Source organism: Dendrobium catenatum, unplaced genomic scaffold (genome assembly GCF_001605985.2).
Source record: "Dendrobium catenatum unplaced genomic scaffold, ASM160598v2 fragScaff_scaffold_716, whole genome shotgun sequence".
Lineage (NCBI taxonomy): Eukaryota > Viridiplantae > Streptophyta > Magnoliopsida > Asparagales > Orchidaceae > Dendrobium > Dendrobium catenatum.
In genome coordinates this window covers 5072132-5096304 of record NW_021319178.1, presented here as the reverse complement: position 1 = coordinate 5096304, position 24173 = coordinate 5072132, and the positions used below count along the sequence as shown (strand labels likewise).

General features: G+C 35.7%; 2 protein-coding genes across 3 annotated transcripts in view; one reads left to right on the top strand and one right to left on the bottom strand.

The window, feature by feature from the left end:
• The window catches only part of LOC110099488 (uncharacterized WD repeat-containing protein C2A9.03), a 29697-nt gene extending 21221 nt beyond the window's left edge, over positions 1 to 8476 (bottom strand). The window contains exons 1-4 of the mRNA XM_028696037.1: positions 8165 to 8476; positions 3787 to 3930; positions 3429 to 3596; positions 3269 to 3355 (exon numbers count right to left, since the gene is read on the bottom strand). Of these exons, the coding sequence (XP_028551870.1) occupies positions 3269 to 3355; positions 3429 to 3596; positions 3787 to 3918 (387 nt within the window). The 5' untranslated portion in view covers positions 3919 to 3930; positions 8165 to 8476. The remainder of the gene's footprint in view (positions 1 to 3268; positions 3356 to 3428; positions 3597 to 3786; positions 3931 to 8164) is intronic.
• Positions 8477 to 15045: 6569 nt separating this feature from the next.
• On the top strand, positions 15046 to 22389 carry LOC110099489 (ATP synthase mitochondrial F1 complex assembly factor 2). 2 transcript variants are annotated; one of them, XM_020826656.2, is made up of 4 exons: positions 15046 to 15553; positions 16792 to 16966; positions 21869 to 22023; positions 22117 to 22389. In XM_020826656.2, exons 1-4 carry the CDS (start codon positions 15122 to 15124, stop codon positions 22222 to 22224), a joined length of 870 nt encoding a protein of 289 aa, XP_020682315.1. In that variant the 5' UTR covers positions 15046 to 15121; the 3' UTR covers positions 22225 to 22389. The 2 variants fall into 2 exon arrangements, with proteins under 2 accessions (XP_020682315.1, XP_020682314.1); XM_020826655.2 differs by having other exon boundaries at positions 15047 to 15553; positions 21746 to 22023.
• The last annotated feature ends 1784 nt before the right edge of the window (positions 22390 to 24173 follow it).

Sequence of the window (24173 nt, the reverse complement as noted above, 5' to 3'; positions counted from 1 at the left end):
AAAATTCCAAAATTCATAAAAACACCACCATTAGTTCTCTAACATGACCTGGAGTTTCTTGTTAATTTTCTCTGAGGAAAACCCATCTTTTTTAAGCTTAGAAGTTTCATATTCATATATGTTCAAAAACTTGAATTTCATCTTCAACACCACCCAAATAACTATTCTATCATCACCATAAGAGGACACCAATCAAGTTGTTGTCTTTACTATAAAGATCTCATTGACACTACATCAGATAGAGAAACATTGATATCCCTCTCTATTTAGGCGGAGCTTGGGGTTTAGTTGTTGGCTAGAGGGAGGAGGGTGGCTATTTGGCTCGTCGGAGATGAGATCAGGTAGTTGAATGGTTGACAAGTTGAAGACAACTTCGAGTGTGTAGGAGAAAGAAAGTCATGCACAGAGAGGGAAGCAACTAGTGGGTTAGAGCAGCTGAGTAGGAGTTCAACCTAGGTTGGGTTTCACGAGAGAGCAAAGGCTTGCCGGCAGCAAGCTAGTGGCTAAGGTGTAGGGGTGTTGGCAGTCGCTAGTTGGAAGAGTTGGGAGGAGTCGAGCTATGTGCAAGTCGAAGGAGGAAGATGCAGCAGGATTTGAGTCGATGACTACTGGCGAGAAAATGGAAGTCAGGTTGGATAGAGTTGGGGTCAAAGTAGAGGGAGGATATGATGCGGCCTTGGGTGTAGTCTTGTATGAAGAGGAAAATGGGAGGGATTGCGGTCGTTGCAGGTGTGCGAAACGATGGCTGAGGGGTCAGTCGGATATTGAGAGCTCTACGTCTTGGGAGGAGGAAAGATGGAGTACTATTAGAGGAGCTCAACTAGGGATGAATCACAAAGCAAGCTTTAAGGGAAGGCTAATGTTTGGAATATCGCCTGAGGAGTTGGAGAGGAGTGGTGGGTTAATGTGCAGGTTGTGGGAGCAAGTAGGTCGATGGAAAGGATAAGGGATGGTTAAGGCCTTGGCCTTTGTGTGAAGAAGAAAAGGGGAGTAGTTGGGGTTGGTCAGGTAGGAGGTTCATGCTACAAAAGATTGAGATGGAGCTGGATTGTTAGACTAAAAGTAATATAAGGGAAAGTTTTCTTCTTCTTTTTTTTTATATTTTGTGCTTGAAATGGCAAGATATGATTGATGCAAGATTTGATTGACTTAGGGCTTGGGGTGATATGGGTATGATTTGAAATGATTATATATTAATAATTTTTTAAATTAAAATAATAATAATAGCAAAGAAAAGGAAAATAGATATAAATTGACCCCTCATAAAACTTCTCGTTCCTCATATAACAGCTACAGATCAGTGCATTGTTTCATCTGTTCTGACCCCATCCGATTTAAGATAATCCATTGAATTTCTGCATTTAAATCCTTCTACATGTGTTTAAAAATGTATTGTATGCATGCAAAAGACTGCATGTGTTCTCAAACAGGTCCAAGGGGGTCTGTGTGCGTGTTTTGAAAATCTGAAAAAAAATTCCCCAAGGGCACTGTGGTGTTGGGCTAGACAACACTGCAGCATTGAGATATCTGTATTTTGACCAAATTAATTCAATGTTGTGGTGCTAAAGGTGGTACTGTTGTGCCATGCTCTCCCAGAGGGAGCGTTGCGGTGCGCATGATTGGGCGCCACATCGCTCTGCCAAATTTTAATATTAAAAATATCATTTTCCACTATTCAATTCATTCCATATCTATTAAGGCAGTCAACTAGTGAGAAAGAGAGGAGGAATACAAGAGAGAGAAAGCCAATTTTGGGCGACTCCGATCCATTTTCAGTTGTCAGCCTAGTTTTGAAAGTTGTTTGGTTTGAGGTTAGATTATATTTTATCAATCTCAATTTTCAAAAATACAAAAATTCAGGCATTTCATGATTTTATTTATAATTCTATTAATGAAAAATTGGAATAAGTTTACACCTGTAAAACTGTTACCGCATAACTTTCTATATGTTAGGCAATAAATATGGACATTTATGTTTTTATTTTTGAAAATTTTACACAGGAGATTTTGGAAAGTGTGTTATTTTAATTGTTTGAAAAATAATTATAACCTTAAAATAATGTTGTAATACAATTAAACTTCAAAACAATGCTCTGAGCCATCTCTAGTTATTTAGTTGTATTCTAAAATAGTGAATTTCTGCTCAGTAGTATATTCTGCTAACTATCTTCAAAGCATTTTGTCAAATTCTGAAATGAGTTTATTTATATTATTTTTACTGCAATAACAACAACAACAACAACAAGCCTTTATCCACTATGTAAGGTCAGCTACATGAATCCTTTTTATCCACTGTGCAATGTTAAAAGTTAAATTCTCATTTAAATCTAATAAAGAATGGTCCTTTCTAATATTTTCAAACCAAGTTATATATTTCTTTCACTGCAATGCAATAAATTATATGTTTATCTGCTTGAAATGTGTGATTCTAATGAGATTTGATGTGTGATGGGAAGTACTATTATGGTGCTGAAGGCACATGAAATTCTATTATGATGTTATATGCACATTTTATTATGGTGTTGGGCATTGGGAGTCATAAGACTTGTTTTTTGATATGCCAACACGAGAGTCATAAGAATACATTTCTGATGGGAGGCTTGAGAAAAATCTATTATTTTTCATTCTGATATATGAAGTGTGTTTATTTATTCAATGCACAGTCTGCCCTAATTTAGATATCTGCACGTAATATCATGCTCAGTCTATTACACTAAGGTACTTCAAAAATAAACAATGAAGGGTAAAACTGCATCAATCAGATGGATGGATAAAATTAATATCGAAGATTTAGGAAGGATAAAGAATATATCTAAGACAACAAGTAGAAAAGCAATTCAAAAATATTTGCAAATAATATGTTTAACAACTCTTACAACACTTAATAGGAATAAATAGTACAGCATAATCCACAAAACCAGACCCAAATAATTGGAATGCTACTGATTATGCTGATGACAATGAATAATTAGAAAGACATGCACCAAAGTTAATCAGAAAATTCTCACATGTACCTACAATATAAGATATCACAGATACTTTGATGATGTTAGATCATATGGAGGTTTAAAGATATATTTATTACAACCTAGTTCAAGAATTTTCACAACAAGAAGCAACTGAATTTTATAGATATAGAAATGCATTACCAAACATCAACTGCAATAAACTGCTATAATCAAAGTGCCATCTAAAAGTAACAAAAAAACCAAATTATTTTTGGAAAAAGCACGTGGAGAGTCCTAAATTAGGCATGACTTTTCATTACCTGAAAATGAAGAATAGTAGATTTAGCAGACCTTGTATTGCGCCAAAACTCATAATAGATCCTTCCTTTCTCCGTTGGCTTGCATCCCTTAGTATCAGAATAGCAAGTTAGATGCTAGGAGAACAAAAAGTAAGAGTTACAGAATGTGTCCTCAATGTACCTTTGCAGAAGCATCTCCAGAATTGGTAACATTCTCATAATTTTTGTACTGTTCTAGTCTAGTCTGCCTATACTTGGCCCTAGTGATACTTAGCCTATCCCAGGGGATCCCTTGTATGTCCTTCCCTTTTCTTGCTTGTGTTGATGAAGTATCTGTTATTCCACCATTCTGCATGAAATTCTAGTTAAATGTATAAATAAATTTTATATGAAAAAGTTGGAAAAACTATGCAGTTGTTAATGCAAGATCATATAGAAGTTCTCAGAACATGTATGTTTCCATAGATGAGCATTAGCAAAAAATAAAACAGATGGAGTTGGTTTTCAAAAGAGGGAGTTTTTTCAAGAAATTAGCGTACAATGTGTATATATTCATCATCATCAGATTCCGAGTATCCCATCCCCTTTCTATGAAATTCTTCTTCCATGTCATCCTCCACATCATTGATTTCATAATCATGTTCCATCCTTTCAATGTGGTAGTGAGACATTTTAACTGCGGCCTATGCAACAATAAAATAAAAACAGACATCAACAACCAGGAAAGAAAAAAAGGTAACAGGCAGAAATGTAGATTATTGACATCTACCAAGAATTGAAGTTTTCTAGAATTAATAAACCTTGAAACCATGCATGCTGTGCATTTACCACGTTGATAGGAAATTTTTTCTTGCAGGCTTAAACCTAAATAAGTTAAATTAGACTTCCAAAATTAATGCAAAGCTATGACCTATGATGCACCGACAAACCTCTAAAGAGGGAATGGAGTGTCTGACACGTGTCAGACACAAACACGTGCTTGACACAGCTAGGATGCGTGTCCGACACGAAAAATGTGTGTCCGAGGTGGACAAATCTAAATCTTTTGAGGTCATTCTTTACAAGAATATCTTCAAAGAATACAAAGAAATCAAAATTAGAGAATTTACTAGCCAATAAATTAAAAACTAATATAAAAGATATATTCAAATTTACATTGGATTTAATGAATAAGCCAAACATTTGGGGAAGGTATTTTTAGATATTTGTGGTCCCCTCCAATTGAGATTTTTAGTCAACACGGCCATTGTCGGGTAATTTTATGGGGCATTTAATTTATTGAACCTCGTCGACTATGTTTGTGATAGGAAACACTTGTAGATCTCAAGTATTTCCTATCAATCTTCAAAAAACAGCGATAATTCTTCACAAAAAATCCACAAAAAACCACGAATACAGTAGATAATGTGTATTATTTAATGAAATAGAAACGGAAAAAGCCGAGATACAATTGATCCTCTATTCGAGAGGAGGATCTCTTCTCTCAAATCTCTAGACGCCGCTAGAGCCCAAAGAAACTAAGAGATCTCAAATTTCAACCCAAATTCAAGATGCCCTAACCCTAAGAAAACAAAATATTTAATGCATACAATCAAAAAGGACATCTCTAAATAGTCTCTACATTCAAATTTCCCTCCTAACTCCCTCAAAAATCCTTCCTAAATAGCTTTTCTAGATCCAGCGGCTTGTGCAAGAAGCGGAAGAGTTCCGCCTCCATTTCGTTGAGTTGGTCCCGTAGGGATCGGCTGGACTGGTTTAACAATATTCCCCTCCCAAAGTGTCACCTTGTTCTCAAGGTGGAACGAAGAAAATTGCTGCTAAAGCACTTGATCAATAACACTGGACTGAAAAATGGACTGATACTGGGTTGAATGATCTCTGCTTCCAACATCTCCCTAATCAATCATTCGATCACATCCTTCTGGATTTAGGGATAACGATACGGATGAACACTAAGAGGTGAAACTACTTCCTTCAAGATGATAGCATGCTCGTGTTACTGTGGAGGAGGCAACCCCTTAGGCGGCTAAAAAACCTCACTGAACTGATGAATCAATTGTTGTACTAAAAGAGGAATGTCCCACCCTCCTCCAATATGATCCCCTCCAGCCTATGTAGTTTCATCAGATAATCTTCCCCCACCTCCTGTATGCTCCTCACCTTGGTTTTAAGTGATCTCATGGCTTTTGTGAGCCTCGCATCTCCCCTGATCACTACCCTTCTCCCTTCCACCATCACCTCCATTGTCAATGCTCCCCAGTTGACCTTGGTGCCCCCCAAAGTCTGCAGCCGCTTCATCCCCTGGATGGTATCAATGCTCCCTAACTCTAATGGGAGAAAATCCTCTCTCACCTAAACCCCCTATATGGTCAATACTACTCCCCTACATATCGCCTGACTCGTCTTCACCTTCCATGTATCCATCATCACTCCATAGCACCATGTATCCACCAATGTCACCTCCAATTGGTTCACGACTTGGTTAGAGCCCCACTATCAATCAACTCCACCACCTCCTTGTTAGTTATTTCCCCCTTCACCTTCATGGTATGATTCATAGTGAATCTCTCCACTGAATTCAGGGAAGCCTCCATTACGTCCAGATGCAGCTTGTCCTCCATCTCTTTCTCTCACTTCTCTCCTCAATTTCCTCATCATTACAGACGATGAGAATCTGAAGGGTTCGATCCCTACACTTGTGCACTGGAGTATACAGCTCATCACATCTGAAGTATAGTCACTTCCCCCTCTTCTTCTGCATATACCTCTCCGTCAATCTTTTGAAATTCCCCCCACTTCCTCCTCCTGTTGGATTCTCCCTGGGATTCTCATTAATGTTGCATGATGCAGACTCCTTGGGTGTTAGAAGGGTGGTTGTCATCCTATAAGAGCGCCTGAACTAGTTTCTTTGGCTCCCCTCTTCTGGTACTTCTGATCCTCCACTAGTTGTGTCCGCTCCATAGCATCCCCCAAGTCACGAGGCCTCATGACCCTTATTGCCGCTCGAATCTTTGATTTTAGCCATTTTATAAAATTCCCTTCTAATATTGTCTATGAGAGTCGATCTAGCCGGCTAGCAAGGTACTCGAACCTGTCACGATACTCTATCACGGTCCCCTCCTGTGTTAGGGCGAAGAACTACTCATAGAATCGCCTCCCCTATTGGTTCGGAACATTCTAGTAAACAATCCTTAAACTCCCTCCAACTCCAAATGGGTCGCTTCATGTCCCGCCATCGGTACCATGCCCATGTATTCCCTTCTAAGCACAGTCTTGCATAGTGGCGGATCCAGGAACATTTTATGGGGGGGAGGCGAAGAACTACTCATAGAATCGCCTCCCCTACTGGTTCGAAACGTTTTAGTAAGCAATCCTTGAACTCCCTCCAACTCCAAATGGGTTGCTTCATGTCCCGCCATTGGTACTATACCAATGTTTTCCCTTCTAAGCAAAGTCCTGCATAGTGGCGGAGCCATAAACATTTTATGGGGGGGATAAACTAAAAAAAAGGAAGAGAAGAACATGGACGCATCTTCTCATAAATTGAATCCATATTCCACCTCAAAAATATTGGCTTTGATTTTATGAAATCCTTGTTCGGTTTGGAATGGAGTTACAACAATCCCCAAGCGAACTATTATGTCCATTTTCTAGATTATGAAACCAAAACCTACGTAAGGAAAAAAATTTCATTTCACAGCAATTGAAATGATAAGTACTCATATGAAACTTACTAGATCACTCTATTTCCTGTATCTCTCTGCTCCATTACGCCTTCCCTCTATATTTCGCGACTCTTCTCTTTTTGATTGTAGCCTTTCCTCTCTGAAAAATGAGAGCACACATGACTTCACAAGCATAAGCGACATTGACATTAAAATTATCATAAATTGAGTAAACTAAATTGCTGCCAAATATAAAAGGACCCATCAATTCTTGGGGATGTTCGGTTGCAAGATTTAACCAAAATTTAGCAAAGATTAGGCTAAATCATGTCATTCTTTCCCTTTTTTTTTGTGCCGCATAAATCCTACTACTTTGTTAAATATCATTTTCCTCTCATTTTAGGATAAACTTTGGATTTAGTAAATCTAGGAAAAAGTATGATTTAAAAGATTTAATCAATATGCCTCTTCTCCTTCCAAGACATAAAACTTGAAAAAATCTATCAATGTTTTACTAAGATTTAACATCTTTCATGTCAAATAGTTTTCAGGATTTAACACCTCCAGAATCTACTAAATAGGATTTATAAGATTTTCTAAATCCTGCTTCAAATAAATACTATTTGAAGCCAAACAGCCCCTAAATTAAACAACAAAAACTGATGCCCAGCGTCCAGAAATCGTCTCATGCAAAATGTATCACCTTTTGGTGACAAAAAGAAACCCATTTTGGAGTTATACAGTGCACAAGAAGACAGAAGTAATAAAAAAACAGAAGTCAGCAAGTTCAATAAACCACTCCAGTCATGCCAATACATACAAAATAAAAAGAATATAAATAGTAATTTAATATTTAACACAGAAAATCCGTCCAACCCACCAAAAACCTAAAACAAATCACGCAGGAGACCCATTCCTATCAAACACAGAAAACATTCATGTCCCTAGATTCCTCTCAGATCCAATGATAGCTAAGACACAGCAAAGAGAACAAAAAAAAAACGAACACATAGAGTTCCCATATCATCTGAATGTGGAAATAAGAACAACTTCAACATCCGAAACAGTTTTACCAAATAATAATTAACATGTTTTCCTCCAAAAAAAAGCTCTAATCTTTAAACTATCAGCAGAAACAATTTCGAATATAGGTAAGAAGCTCGTAACGATTAGAGTGCAAGACACTTCAGAACGGAATCACTAACAATTTATATATCAGGATCGAACCATGAGTATTAAGTAGAGCGCTTACTGAGCAGAGCAGAGTTAAGTCAACAAGGAATCGAAACCAAGACCTATCTTCACCGCTCCCGCCGGCGCCTTCACAAATCAGAAATCTCCAGACTCAATCCCACTATTTTGGGCTAAATTGCAAGACGCGGCGATCGAGTAGGAGCACTCTCCGCGCTGAATTTCTCTCTTTTGTTTCCCCCTTCTTTTTCCTTCAATTTTCCATTTCCCAAAAACAAAACCGCCTGCTCTTCCATCCAATGCCTCGCGACATCGCTCAACTGCTCTTGTTTGTCAATAATGTATCGTCCTTCCCATTTCTATATCTTATTTTTGTCAGTCCATTTTCTCCCCTATGAGAAAAAAATAATCAAATTTGTGTATATCATATCACTTTCACTCTTAAGAATTGGGCCTTCTTGAATTGACAAATTAAATATTTTTGAAGTGTGTTAGAAGATTTATGAAACAGATTTTTTCAAAGGAAAATATAATTTGATAGTTTTAGTTCATAACCAACACTTTGGGGCCACTTTGGGGCTGTTTGGTATGCGGATTTAGGCCGGATTCAAGCGAAATTCAGCCAAACGTCCTAAAATGCAAATCCAAATCTCAGGGTAAATGGAATCCGTAGTTGACGGAAAAAGACCACCTTTTGCGGTAAATCCCGGATTTCGCAAATCCATCGATTCGGCGGATTTAACTTATTCGCGCGAGGGACAAATTCGGTGAATGTTAAATCTTGTAACTGCCTTAAATCCTGACTTGCATAGCCAAACAGTCATACAGGATTTACTGGATTTATCATGATTGTTACCAAACATTTTTCAGAATTTAACCCCCAGGATTTCGTAAATCCGAATTTGGAGGATTTACGAAATCCTACTTAAATGAAAACCTATATTCTACTAAACAGCCCCTTTAGATAAGCTACATTACAACTACAAAAGAGCATGTATAATTATAGTTATGATAAGCTTAAGTTGTGGTTGATTGACTAGATAGGCATATCATTACACACATATCATAACATGCGTTAAGAGCTCTTTCATACCATCAAAATTTTGTAAAATGATTCTTAAGAAAAAGTTCCATAAATTTCATGCTTGTTGAGCTACATCAATATGAAAATTAATGGTCATGATCATGAAAATATGGGTCTACATAGGTGGCCGCTCGGGGAAAAGCCAATGACAAAGCACGCATGGTGCCTGTAAAAAGGATGGTTAAGACATGCAAGTTTTATTAATGTTGATTAAGATGACATTAATTGGATGTTAAAGGAGCGCCTTTTTTACAACTATAAAGAGGAGAGGAGGGCGAGAAAATTCATGATTGAGAGGACAAATAGTAGGCATCTCACATGGAGAGCAATGCATTAAGTCTTCACACACCTTCAACTCATGAAAATCTCATAGGGATAGGCATTTTACTCCCTTGTAGAGTTAAGGCAGTCAATGATAACCATGTTCATCTTTTTTAATATTGTGGGAGGCCTTCCTACATTTATTTGGTTTTATATCTACAAAGATTCTCCATTAAAATTGTTTTGCATATTATTCTAGCATAGATGGGATAACTCTCTTTGCTTGGGTGTTATGCACTACTTGTACCTATACACCCTCACATGCAAGAACAAGAAAGTCACAAAGATCAGCTAGGCTCATCTCAAGGGAGCTCAACCAAGAGATGCAATCATCCAATACATGCCCCACTCAAATAGAGGTTTGCCCCAGCAAAATTCAATAAGGGTATGCACTCCCCTCGAATGAGCTCAACCAAGAAAGATCACCTCGAACAAGTTTGTTTAGAAACTCCCCTTAACAAGTCTCAACCTAAGGATGTACTCACCTCATGAGAACTCACCATAAAGAAATCTCACCCCATCCAAAGTAATTATGTAATAACCCAAAATGCCATAAAATAAAATTTAATGTAAAATATAAAATTTTGAACTGGAACGCTGCGATAATGGGAAGCGTCATCATGGGGTTGAGCTCTCTGAAATATTTAAAAAAGAGTTTTCATCATATAACTTTTTATGTATGATAGATATGATTCTTATGAGTATTCTGATTGTAATATTATTGAATTTTTGATAGTTATAATTTTTTTATCTAATTAATAGTTTATAAATGGTTAGACATTTCATAGATAATTGCATCTCATACATAATATTGAATTTTCATAGAAAATTATATGACTAATATAAGATAAATGTGGCATTATAAGAAAGACTAGCTAGTTATAAAATGATTTAGGGTGGCTGAGCAATAAATGCTATACATGAGGATGAACCAACATGCTTTTCTTTAAATTATGAGTTATGCAATAATCTCAATTCAAGATACAAGATAGGGAGTCATAAGTGAACAAAATACGGCAACAGGCAGGAGTGACAACTCTTACAAGATAGTTGTCTGACAGTTGACGCTTGATACTTATACAAGATACAGGAAAATATCATATAACTTAATAATTGTATCCATATTTGCATGTATTTACATAAGAGCATATGAATTGATTTATAAATAAAACTTATATAGACTTGTTGAACTAGTATTGAGATTGATACAGTATGAAATTACATGTGATAGGGATACTGATAGATACTGATAGACATATTAATACATAACATAATAATTGCTAAAAGCTGATAATAGAATAATCACATAATCACCATAATAGAAAATTTAGGCTTAATTTATTGTACAATACATATTATTGTTTGATAGACTATTTATTGATTTTATTATAGACTGGTTGACTTTTTTACTTATCGATATACTATGATTTTATTGATTTTATTGGTTTCTACTTGTGATTGATGATGATTGCATATATTGATTATTATTCATATTGATGTATAATAATTGATATTGATATGGATTGGGCATATATATTGATTCGTTTGCATTACATTGAATGCAATAGCAGGTTTTGATTGTATGTTGGGCTTTATATGCTCATCATGTGATTTTGATTTCAAGTCTAAAAAAGGTTCAGGATCCTATCAAGTGAGGTTGATCAATATTTTCATATTTTCTATTTTTTCTATTTTCTTTTATTATTTTACAGTTAGGAGCTGAAAAATATATCAATGTATTGAATGATCTCAAGGCTATTATAAATTGCCTTTTGAAAGAATAAATATAGAATTACATTTTGATGCATATGATATTAGTAGCTTTCGTTAGAATTATTAAATCAATGGATAATTAGTTGCTCTAATAATAATTAAGAAGATTAAAAAATATACAATTCTTCGAATTTGAATTCTAAGGCGTTACAAATTCATCGCACTTAGAGGGCCCCTCATCAAAATTATAGGAGATGCCCACCTACCAACCTGGTAGTAATAGCCTCACAAGTCACTCGAGTCTACAACCCAAAAAAAGAGCTTAGGGAAGTCGCCCAATAAAAATTGATAACAAATTGCAAAAAGCATCGATATTATTGTTATCATGCTATAAATATTATATGTTGTTGTGTTTTATTACTCATGTGCATTGAGTTGAGTAAAATGATCATTTTTATTAAAATCTTAGTGATGTACACTAAATTAACCCCAACCCGCCCCAACCTTCTTTTAACATCACCAAATTTATTCATCTTAAATTCCCATGATTATCTCCCACAATGCAAATTATCCTGATAAACAACGACATTATAGCCCTTTATGAACTTCATTATACTATTAATATTTGGATGGTATTCTATAAAAGAGGTGTTTGAGTGTTGTCTTATTAGTATGTAAAATTTATGTCTTATACATAGGAAAAATTAAGAGACTGTTTGATTTACTGCAAAGTGAATGCAGTGTAAATTAAATACTTGAGGTTGTATGTAAAGTGAATGCGGGAAATATGTTTTTTTTTTTTTGGTTGGATAAATGTCAAGTAAAGTAAAATATGTGTACTTTCACTGAAATTCTACTACGTTCACAACCCCATAGCCTTGCTTGAGTCATCTTGCTCTATAACAACACAATGTCGTGCTTTAGCAGGATGTTCACATTCGAACTGGGCGGAATTGGGACGTTAGTGGTTGAACTTGGCAAATTTTGAATAGCTTGGCATGACCGAGACGTGAGGCAATGTGATCACCATCCATTGTGGACCGAACAAAACATGCATTTCATCAATAATACCCACAACAAATTTGACAATTTGAATCCTGTTAGCGTGAAAACCACCTGTGAGGTCTATTTTGTCCTACTGTGAAACAGATTTGACATCTTACATTGAGGCTTCAATCAGAGGTAGGGAAGAGAATCTAGCTCGAAATCGAAGCTTCAAGGTGTGACGATGTCTCGATTTGGAGCAGGGACAAACTCGAACCCATGTGTGCAACTCCATTGGATGGAACGAGTGCCAGACGGAATTGGTTCAATGCTTTGAGGGCCAGCGAGACATCAAGCCTAGGATGAGCGAGACTCCAGCTTAAGTGAATTTTAAAGGGCGCTTCTCGCCGACGTTGGCTTCAGCTTCCAACTCCGAATAAATGAAGAGGAGGAAGAGATGAAGATGGTTCCCACTCTCTCACTCAGTGTAATTTCCTATTTCACTCAAATCGGGCAGGTTAACTTTATGCGTGGAATGAGCTCTAGCGGGGAATTAGGAATACATTTTAGTTTACTTTGCACATTGTTCAACCAAACACTGAAAAGTTAAAAAAGTTGTGTATTTCTTTTACGCTACACTGCATTTTTTTTCCCCTTCAACCAAACAACCCTTAAAATTTTTTACCCCATTTTGTCTAAAATTGATGAAATATATCATAGTATTTTGTTCCTTGGGAAAAAAATATACAAAGAAGTTATGTTAGGACCAAAATACCCTCACTATGGACATCATACTACTTTTTATCTACTGTGATCAAAATTCATTTGAATAGCATACGAATACAGTTTAAATAAAATTCAATTAAGGTTGAGACCATATGTGACAAAAAAATTATTCATGATCGAAAATTTTGTGAATCCTAATCGAAGTTTAATCATTATTTTTCAATAAACTTTTCAATTATGGTTTGAATATATTTAAAAAGGTTCAAATACGATATTGTTAGAAAATTTTATAAAATGGTTGAATAGCAAGTTTGAATAAAAGTTCATTAAATGTTTCATATAACACAACAAATACAGTGAGCAATCACAAGAAATATAACATAGCAAAGTTAGTTATAACATGTTCAAATAATGATCCAATATGATTTGAATAGATTCAAACAATGTAGAGAGTGATCATAACATACATAAGCAAATTGAGCTAATTATATCGATAAAGCATGAAAATAATAAGTAGTATGTCATTGTACAAACATTCATATACTATAGTTTAGGAATTACAATTGATTCATGAAAAGTTACTAAGGTGGTAGGCACTTGGTCCTACATGCAACTTTATTTTGACCTATAACTCAACATCAGTTATATCTATGCTGAACCGTACTTTTCTCCCATTTTGAAGACTTTTTTGTGTGGCCATGTTCATCGGGTAGAAGAGAACTGATGAAGGTTGGGCGAGGATCCTTCTCAGTTCCCAAGTTGACTTCTCTTAGTTCATCCATAGTGGCTGCCTGTCCACCATCTTCAAGCTCTTCTGGTGCAGGTTCGGCTTCTACGGGCTGTTCATCATAATCATCAGCTTCGTATGTCTCTTCATAAAGTGAGAATGACCCCAAACACCCCGATGGATGAACTAAGAGAAGTCAACTTGGGAATTGAGGAGGATCCTCGCCCAACCTTCATCAGTTCTCTTCTACCTGAAGAACAAATAGAAGAGGCCACTCATAGGCTTTTTAAATAGGATTGATACAACACCTACCTTTATTTCATCTAGAATCTCCTATGTGCCTTCTTTATTTATCTGTTATATGTTTTCAACGTGTACAATTAATCTTGTTTTATGTGTATAGAACTTTAAATAAAAGGTATAATAACTAATATCCCGATCATGAATTTGGCAAAATATGTTCACATGGAATACTCATAACATCAAACTTTATGCATATACATTTCATCTCATTCAAAGTAACATCATCAACAATGACCTACAACTTAAATTTATCACTGGGGCAAGCGCTCATATTTTGTGGCTTATTTAGGAGCTTTTCTTATACTTTGTTTTTTGTTTTTTTTTCTAAAAATATATTTGCAGTTGCTTTTACTTAATAATCATTTTTGCATAATGCACCCTATAATTTGTAACAACATAGCCAATGGAGGGAGTTTGCTCTTTTGATGATATCGTTGAAACTCTCAGAAATACTAATTGTCATTAAATTGTATTAGTTTCTAGAGATGAAAACATGAACCTATTGCTAAGAGTGAACTTTATTATCATGATAAGATGTTATGGTTGGGTTCTTAATACGTGCTTTGTTAAAGTACCTAAAAAAATAACTCTTCTATGAACCTTGAAAGCCAAGTGATACTCATTGCGACAACTTCCAATTTTAAATTATACTGTAATATTCATGTCCACATGATAACTGAAAGCCCTATAATGTGGCAATATTCATGTCCACATGATAACTGAAAGCCCTATAATGTGGCTTTAAAAAAATAATTTAAGAGATCGAGTATGCGGCCAGATGGTCTACAGAAGTTCTTCTTCATCTCTCAACCCGCGCTCGAATCTCCTAACGTCCAAAAAAAAGATTTAAAAAATATTTGTAATTATGCTATGTCAATCATAGATTCATAGACAAACACCAATTTTTTTGCTATGCCTATTGACTCCCTCAACCCACTCATAAACATTTCACCCACATTTAAGCCTATATATTCAATTCTATTTTAAGATAGCTTTAATGAATTGAAAATTGAATGAAGATAAAATTGATTAATTTATTGATTTTGATTGAAACTTATGAGAGCTAAAAAATCCTCCTTTATTGCTATGTATGATGATATTCTTTACGACTTCGCAGCCCTAACTCGAAAACCGGCTAAGTCGCGCGGGAATACCTAGAGATGGGATCGCCGGCGAGCCACCTCATGAATCTGGTCTCCCTCCGGCGATCCCTTCTGTACTCCGCCTTACGTCGCCTTTCCTCGAATGCCGTCGCCACTTCCTCGGATTCATGTCCTCCCACCTCCTTCACACCACCATCGGAGACTGCTGAGAAGAAGGACGATAGGATATACGTGAAGCGGCCGAACTCGTCGTCATCGTCGTCTTCAGTGACGCGCGACGAGGTGTCTGTGACGATGCCAATGACCTTCATGACGGGATCGGTAGTGGGGAAGCGCTTCTACAAGGAGGTGACCACCCGGATGGCTGACGATGGCAACGGTTGGACGGTGATGCTCGACTACCGTACCCTCAAAACTCCTTACAAGCGACCGCTTAAGCTCCCAAACCTCGCCCTAGCGAAGGCTATTGCCGCCGAGTGGGAATACCAGGTCTGCTCGCTCTTTCTTTTTTCAGTTTGTGATGTATTTTTAATGTTCAGTTGACAGTGCGCGCTGCTCATTCATCTTCCATTATGGAATCCTCTCTCGTCTGCTTAGTAATTTCGGTAGTTTTATTTATTATTTGAGATTTTAGTTGTTGGGGCTGGATGATTAGAGCTGGAGGCTATAAGATAGCATTCCTTGTTCAAATGCTGATTTAAACTCTGATTTAAATGCCCAATTATTCCTTTAGCTCATTAGAAAGTGAATGTGCTGAAGGTTCTACTTGGTTGAGCCCCTGCATTGACTACATTGGTTAGCATTTTTTATATCCTTTTCGTTGGTTGCTGAACTGTGTGCCCAATTTTTGTATGATCAAAAGTGAAAGTTTGAAGAAATTCTATCAATGAATGCAATAAAGAGAACCAGAAATTGGAGTATCCTCTTTTGGAGTTAGAAAAATCATATCTCTATTCAAAGAAAATGTTCTTAACCATCTTTTATATGCCATTGTTAAGGTCTTCAATTATCCTAGTATGAAGTTTGGATTTTGATGGCACTTCTCGCAGATGATTCACCCTTGATAAGTGAGAAGGCATGGGTATTCAAAAATTTGCTGCTAGTTAGAATGCCACCTATTGACTATGTGATTTGCTTTTATGCAATGTCTAAAATATTAAATGTTTACAGTGGAGCAAAACTAAGCTGAAAATTGTGATGGGATATGCATGTTTAAATTCCTACTTTTGTGAAGTTAATTTTGATTATTTGAATCTCAAGGTTGAATGACTAATTTATCTGATTTTCATTCATTGGACCAACTTATCTACATTGTTATTCCTGGGAAAAAGTTTGGTTTTCTGCTTTGAGAATTACTCAGATTTGCTGTTTTGTATTGACTTCATAAATCTCTGAACCTTGTTGATGACATCTCATCGTCGCTCAATTCTAAAACTCGGTTTTGTTATCACCCACCTCTAATGAAATTTTCAACTGTGGATTTTTTGGAACTATAGAGTTTCTTATATGATATATCATTATTTTCCTTGAAATCTTATATAATAAACTACTGCTACCTTTCTACAAAAGAACCTTTCTAAATGCACCCTAGGTCAATAGCAATTTCACTTTTTTAACCCAAAGTTTTATTTTTCGTAATTGAACGTTGACACATGGCTTTGGGATTGTGGTGGAATTTTTTGGAAATGACCATATTTTCCTTTATGATGAATTTTCTGTTATTGCAGCAAACAGATGGAATTAGGCCTTTCACAATGCCCCTAATGAAGCTTGCTTGCACTGCTATTGAAAGAGTTCCACTCACTCGGGTGAAAATAATAAAAAATCTGATAGATAAGTTTCACCATGATTTAGTATTCTGCCGTTCACCCGGGGATACAGATTTGACTAAAGGAGTACGAGGTAATTATCTTTTTTTGACTTGATAATTAGATTTATCACCACGAATTCATTCAGAATATAGGCAGATATTTAGAAGACAGCTTTAACTCATTCAGATACTGCATTAAGACATTTGACTATAACATATTTGAAGATCTTTAGTAGCTACTGCAAACGAGGATAGTGATTTATACATATCTGATGCCTTATATAAACTAAATTCAGTATTTGATGGTTTTTTTTTTTTTTTTGAAAGATTGATACCTTAGACCTCTGCTTCAGAGATCAAAGGTTGTGTGTGTGATGACATTAGCTTCTTATGCTGTCTTGCAAAAGCTGCACTAACATTGCACCTTCGAAGGTTTGGAGCACTAACATTGCATCTGCGAAGGTTTGGAGCTTCCACTATTTTTGTTGGCATTAGATGCGCATTTACGTACTATAAAAACACAAAAAAGGGTCCAATGGAAGTGATGGTTTGAACTTTGAACTGAATGTCCTACAGTCCTAATACTTTTATCTGAAAAAATTCTATTGATTTGCATTTCTGCATTCAGATTGAAGAAAAACAAACAAATTGCTGGATACACCAACATCTAATTTTTGGAATTTTTTTTAATCTATATGTAAAATCATACGCAATGGTTTTAGTTAAAATTTAGACATTTTCTAAACAGTTTGTTTTGGACCCAAGTGATGGAAGTACTATTTGATAATGCGGCATGCCTCTGTTAGGATTTTGTTGAAGTTCTTTATGGAGTAGACGTCAAATTGATGGCCGGTCATAAAGCTTTGATTATTAAACCTTCTCAGCCTGTTTTAACAATTGACAATACAGTTTAGAGAATTGGGATGATAACCTGTAAGTGAAAGACACTCAAGAGAATGTCAAATAATGAAAAACTAGCACAATTGGACATTAATTTCTGGGTGCTCCTTCATGTAAGAAATGCCTAATTGCTCTTGGTCTCTGGTGTTGTAAAAACGACCCTAACTTTTATTTCATGGTATGAATTCTTTTATGAACTGGCTATGCTATGGCCCTATGTGGAAAGCATTCTTAGCATATACAACTTAGAAGTATAAGAAAGCTCCAAACTCAGAAGAAGTGAGACTGTGAATCTTTGATGCATTTTATGTTTAGCTTTGCCTAAACCACAGCGTTGTAGCCCTTTATGAAGCAAAAGAAGAACTTCATGTTTGCATTGCCAAGTGCCAACTGACCAAGATTCATGTTTCCTTTCTAGAATTGCATGCACAGGGAGATTTAATTATGATTGAATGCCTGTGGTCTCATGGTATTGCGTTATTGTTAGATTAAAAATATGTGCAAACAAGTCGAATTAGCTCATAGCCAATTTTGAGAAAATCCTTTTAAGTACATTCCAAAATCAGTTGACCATTTCTTGCCCAGTAAGGCATCATATCAGCAAGTTCATATGGCTGATAAGATCTATATACAGTATGAGAATCAGAACCTAATAAAATAGTGAATGATCATATTATGCACTAATAATGACATTCATACTATCCTATTAAAGTCATATAATATATCCTTTATAGGATTACCATCTAAGTTGTACCATTTGAGGTACTTCAATATCAATGTCTTTTTCAATTTTATCCTTGGATGCTTTAGCGTCAATAGCTCATATCATAAATCATTAAACTATTTTTGTCAACATACACATACAAGCAGTTCTATATAGTTCATTTCATTTGTATTTTCGTATCCTTCAATAATTTTCTCTAGTATACATTATACAAGGGCGGAAGCATGTAGAGTTCAGGGGGGGCAATTGCCCCCCATTAAAAAAAAAAATTAATTACATGCAAGGGCATTTTAGTAGTTTGCCCCCTCTGAAAAAATTCGTTTGCCCCTTTTTTTTCCCTAACATCAGAGCCCTACACAGGGTCCTGGTCGAGTACCCATTGGGTACCCACGCTCTGTGCGGACTGGCTTCGCCCACCTACCCACCCCCCACTCATAATATTTTTCAGGATGACGTACCCACCCATACCCATGCATTGTTCAACCTTAGACGTAAAAGAAATCATACAGAGAATTGAAATGTAGAAGATAATAACGGAATAAAAGTATTTTCATATTTCTCAAATGCCTGTAATATAAAATACATGGTTTTATATAATGATGCAGGGGACAAGTTGTTAGAGTGCAGCACAATATATTATATGAAGCTTGCGGTGCATTGGACTAACATGTTAACAAGCCACGCAAGTCATTGTTCAATCGGTAGAATAATAGATCATTCACGTGAGCGGGCTTTCGACTGTTGCGCTTCTTAGTCAGTGTGTTGCCGCCGTCTGAAAAGTTGTTCTTAGACATGGCGCTGGCGTCCATAATGCATAAAATAGACTTTATGACTAGTGCCATGATCGGAACGTCTTGATGCCCACCAGTCCCCACCACTTTAGGACGTCGAACTCCCCGTCCTCGTCACTGCACATCTTCTGCTCTTACAGGCTAACCTTATGCGACATGTAGGCCATGAACTCTAGGCCGGCTCTGACTTGCAAGCTATTAGGGGCAATGTTGGTGGCCATCTCAGGCTCATCATCATCTTTATGCAAGTCATCGCAAACTGAGTAGGAGGCGGTGGTGTCTATCCGTGCCTTCTTAGCCAGCGGTGGCCTTATGCCATCGTCATCTTCATCGATGACTGAGTTAAGGCCATGGCCGTGCTTGATCATATATGCCTTCAACTTCTCCTTGGCCTCGTCAACCTAATCAGCATTGATGTTCAACCCATGCAAACACATCTTCATGACCGGGTCGAGCATCATCGCAACGACATGGACGGGCTGAACACGAACTTCTCCTCGAAGATGTGCTGGATGATCTCCCTGAGGGTTTATCCACCATATTGAGTACCCACACATACCCACCCATAAGTCTATGAGTATACCCATACCCACCCATATCCATTGGGTATGGGTGGGTACGTGGGTGGGTGTGGGTATGGGTGCCCAATGCAGGGCTCTGATCTCGAGGCAAATTCAAATTAGAAACTTTCTAAATTAAACTTGGAACCATTCGAACTTTGATTTCAGCATGCTTATAGTCGAATTGAGAAGCTCAATGAGACAAATCCAAAGAGCCCTAGATCGTCGATCGAATTATGACATCATTAAGACACTCAAACACTCGATAAAAGGTATGTGATGGAGGGAATTGATAGACCTTGAGAATGGACTGGAGAAGTTTTTTTAAATAAAGCTCAAACAAGTATGGAGGCCTTGAGAATGGGCTTGATTTTCTCTAAATTCTTCAGGTAAAAGCTCTGTATTTTTTTTTCTTTTGGTTATGGCTAGTTATTACCCCCACCAATATATGTCTGCTTATAATTGGCGAAGCATAAGTCAGTGGCTCAGTGCTGGAAGCTACTCCATATGCTGGAGAAAAGTCTTTAAGTTCACACTTTTGATTTAGATTTTTTTCTCCTTTCAGTGGCGATTTTAATGCTAGGCTGATATATTGAACTTTTTTTCTAATTGTTGTATATCTGTTGTTATGGATTGATTTATTATTGTTGGATTGATTCCTTATATGATATTTAACTCTTTATATTGAACTTTTTTTTGTTATAAATATATATTTTTATTTTTTTATAATTTTGCCCCTCCTAAGAATTAAGGCTGGTTCCGCCCCTGACATTATATGATATAATTAATGAAAGAATGATATCATAACTAGCATCTATTTGAATATATCTAATAATTTTATTAGTAAAGATAAAAATTTAAGATTTCTCATCAATCAAAATCCAGCATAAAATTTCAATCTAAATTTTGAAGGAAAGAAAAACTCTTACCTCACTTGAACTATGCTTCAAGCAGAAGCTAATATCCCAATTGTGTTAGCTATGCGATTGCTCGACCCTTACTAGCATTCTGTTTGCTGTTGATCCACTCAGTCACTCCTAGTTAGCCTGATTTGCCTCCCATTTGATCACTCTCTACCTTGTTCAATTTTCTGTTCTCTCGCTTTATTTGTCACTCATTTTCCCGAACTTCTCTGATGTTAATTCGGGCTCTTGCTCCATCTTCTCTGACCTTGTTGTTTCCAATGACTATAAATGTTTTATATTTCAGTAATTGTTTGACGTAGAATTTATTGCTTGTTATTTATTTCATTTATGGGGAATTTATATACGTACCATTTTATTTCATCCTATTTACATATCTAACACTTAAAACTTTAACATTACATAAAATTTTAATATTAAATATATCACTCATATATTTCATTCTTACCACTCATACCATCCTATAAACTTTAATATTTCATTCAATGCACCCATATTTGTTCTATGCGTGGTAGGCACGTAATATTAAAGTTTTAGGTATTAAATATGTAAATAACTGTAAATAACATGAAATAAAATGGTATGTATGTAAATCCCCCATTTATTTATTTATTTATTGCTTGTGCAGATCTACATTTCTACTTCCTGTTCTAATGTCTTAGGCTCATATTATGAAATATTCATTCATAATATCTAGAGCAAAAAGGCTATGGAGAATGCACCATTTGTTTGCATTAGTGATGAATGCCATACATGAATTTTGGAGCTACATCCACAGAGCATAAATCCAATGCCAAGCCATTGGTGTATTCTCTTAAATTTTGCTAAGAAAATACTAAACGAATTATTTCTTCTTTCTTTGGAAGCACATTTATTATTATTATTATTGGAAGCACATCATAAACAGAACCTGATTGCACTTGCAATTATAAGAGGTCTCATTAAACGTGCATTTTTCCTTGACTACTAACAGAGAAACAAGAGGAGAAAATTGACCCTTTAATTGAATGGCTTCAATCAGAATTTGGCTTTAAACCAAAGCTACATTCTAGTCTTTTTGGTTGCAAGCAGGATAATCACTTTGTCAATGCTATAGAAAATGTCCTGCAGAAGACTACCGACTGTGAGTTAGCAGCAATTGATGCAATAGCTGCTTCTGCGCACTCTTTGGTCATAGCTCTTGCAATTCTTCGTGAGAGACTCAATATTGAGGAAACCATGGAATTGATTAGGCTTGAAGAAGACTTGCAGGTCTCTATTGTTAGAAGAAGTTTTATTTTGCATTAAAGAGAGAATTTAATGTGTTTTTTCATGGCTAATTTAACTTGTTTAGCTTCTTCTCAGGTTGACAAGTGGGGTTTAGTTGAAGGTGGTCATGATGTTGATATTGCTGACCTTCAGGTGCAAATCTCTTCTGCAGTTGTATTTTTACGCATGTCATTCAGGCAGTAAGCTGAACTTTCTTTTTCAACGGCTAATTTGGGTAAGAATATTCTGACTTAATATAAATTTTGTATTTATTTTTAGATAAATATAATTTAAATTTTTTATTGATTTATCATGTATTGTATTCTTTTTAAAATAAATTAAATGTTTACACAACTTTCCTTAATCAAATTTTGGGTGAAATAGTGATATTTTTTCTCTCTTTGATTTCTAATTACTACAAAAAATAAAATGTGCTTGCAATTGTGAACAACTTCTTAATTCTATTCACACTATTGTATATCTTTCTAACGTGATTTAGACAATATAACCAAATTCAGTAGATTTTGAATGGGAGAAAAGGTCTAAATGGTTCATGAATTATTTGTATGAGTCATTTTAGTTGAGCTTAAAGATTTGTTCAATTTAGTACTGTAAATACTCAAATATGACCCAAAATAAATGACATCCACATTATGAAATGATCTATATCTCTAGTTCAGGATATAATATGGCACTTGGCTATTGATGTCTTGCATTGAACCCTTTTAGATTTTTTCTTCAGCTATCCTACATTTGAGCTTATAAGATTAGAGAGTCGTCTTAGATGGTTTGGTCACACATAACTTTGGCATTCGGATGACCTGGCTAGGCAAGTAAATGTATTGGATTTGTCTTATGTTAAGAAAGTTAGAGATTTTTCTAAAAATACTTGGTTAAAAATATTAGAAATGATCTTTTTTTTATTAGATTTAAATTAGAATTTGACTCTAACATGACACAATGGAGATTGGAGAAAAATTATTCATATAAGCCGACCCCTCATAATGGGATGAAGGCTTAATGTTGTTGTTGTTGTTGTCCCACATTACAAACTCTCTTCTATTTTAATTTAAGTGAGAATTAGATCGAAAAATGATGTAGGCTTCTTATTCTTGACCCGTCTTCAAATGTGGCCCTTATTTTATCAATCAAAGTTAGGATGGTTGATTCTTTTTTTTTTGGGGGGGAATAGGATGGTTGATTCTAATTCAAAGTTGTCAAAGAACTTGTTGGAGACCATTTTATGGGTAGTGGAGAATAGGGGTGCAAACAAGTCAAGTTGAGCTCGAGTGAAGGGGTGTTTGAGCTCGACCCGCGAGCCAAATACTGAGCTCGAACTCTGAGCTCAAAAAATGATGCCCTAGCCCATTATTTAGATTTCTTTTGGGACAATTTTCTTACTACCTTATGAAGTAATTTAGTACAAAAATTTATTGCTTAGAAATTTTTGTACTAAAAAGTTATTTTAAAAAGCAATAAGAAATTATACCAAAGCCTTGGTGATCGTTACCTTCAAAAGCTCATATGCATTCAAATGAATAGCATCCATATGTAGATGGAGCTTCCATAGAACTTAGAGCATTAATTCCATGCTAAGATTAACATGATTAATGATATAAACCCTAATGCTAATAACATGATATTGATTGCTAATTACATATTGGTTGAAATTGAGATACTTTGATTAATCATTAACTCATCCGAGAGTTAATCTAATCTCATCCTTTCATTTAAAATTGTCGACAATTGTTGTCTTCTTTGTTGCTCGAGAGCACCATCAATAACACAACTATGATGTTATCATCATCACTGAAGCAAATTGTCTCAACGATAATATTATATATATATATATATATAAAATCTAATTTGGAGATGAATGAAGGGTAAATGCTTGGAATAGATGCTCAAATTCTTAAAAAAGGTTCTTAAGATAAAATAATAGAGAAGTAAACTCAAGTTTTTAACTATTTGGATGAGGTATCATAATAAATGTAGGTGATATCCTGTATCCTCTTATCAAGCTGTCCTTTTTTTTATATATATAAAAATTCTTTCATAATGGTCCACTTTTATATATGATTATGATTTTGACATGAAGATCAAATAATGCACGAAAATTGTTTCAATTTTTATAAAAATTATTACGTGCGGTG

Coding starts and splice junctions, on each gene's coding strand:
- LOC110099489 (XM_020826655.2), top strand. CDS start 15,122: ATGGGATCGCCGGCGAGCCACCTCATGAATCTGGTCTCCCTCCGGCGA. Junction 15,554..16,791: donor CCGCCGAGTGGGAATACCAG/GTCTGCTCGCTC, acceptor CTGTTATTGCAG/CAAACAGATGGAATTAGGCC. Junction 22,024..22,116: donor GGCTTGAAGAAGACTTGCAG/GTCTCTATTGTT, acceptor GCTTCTTCTCAG/GTTGACAAGTGGGGTTTAGT.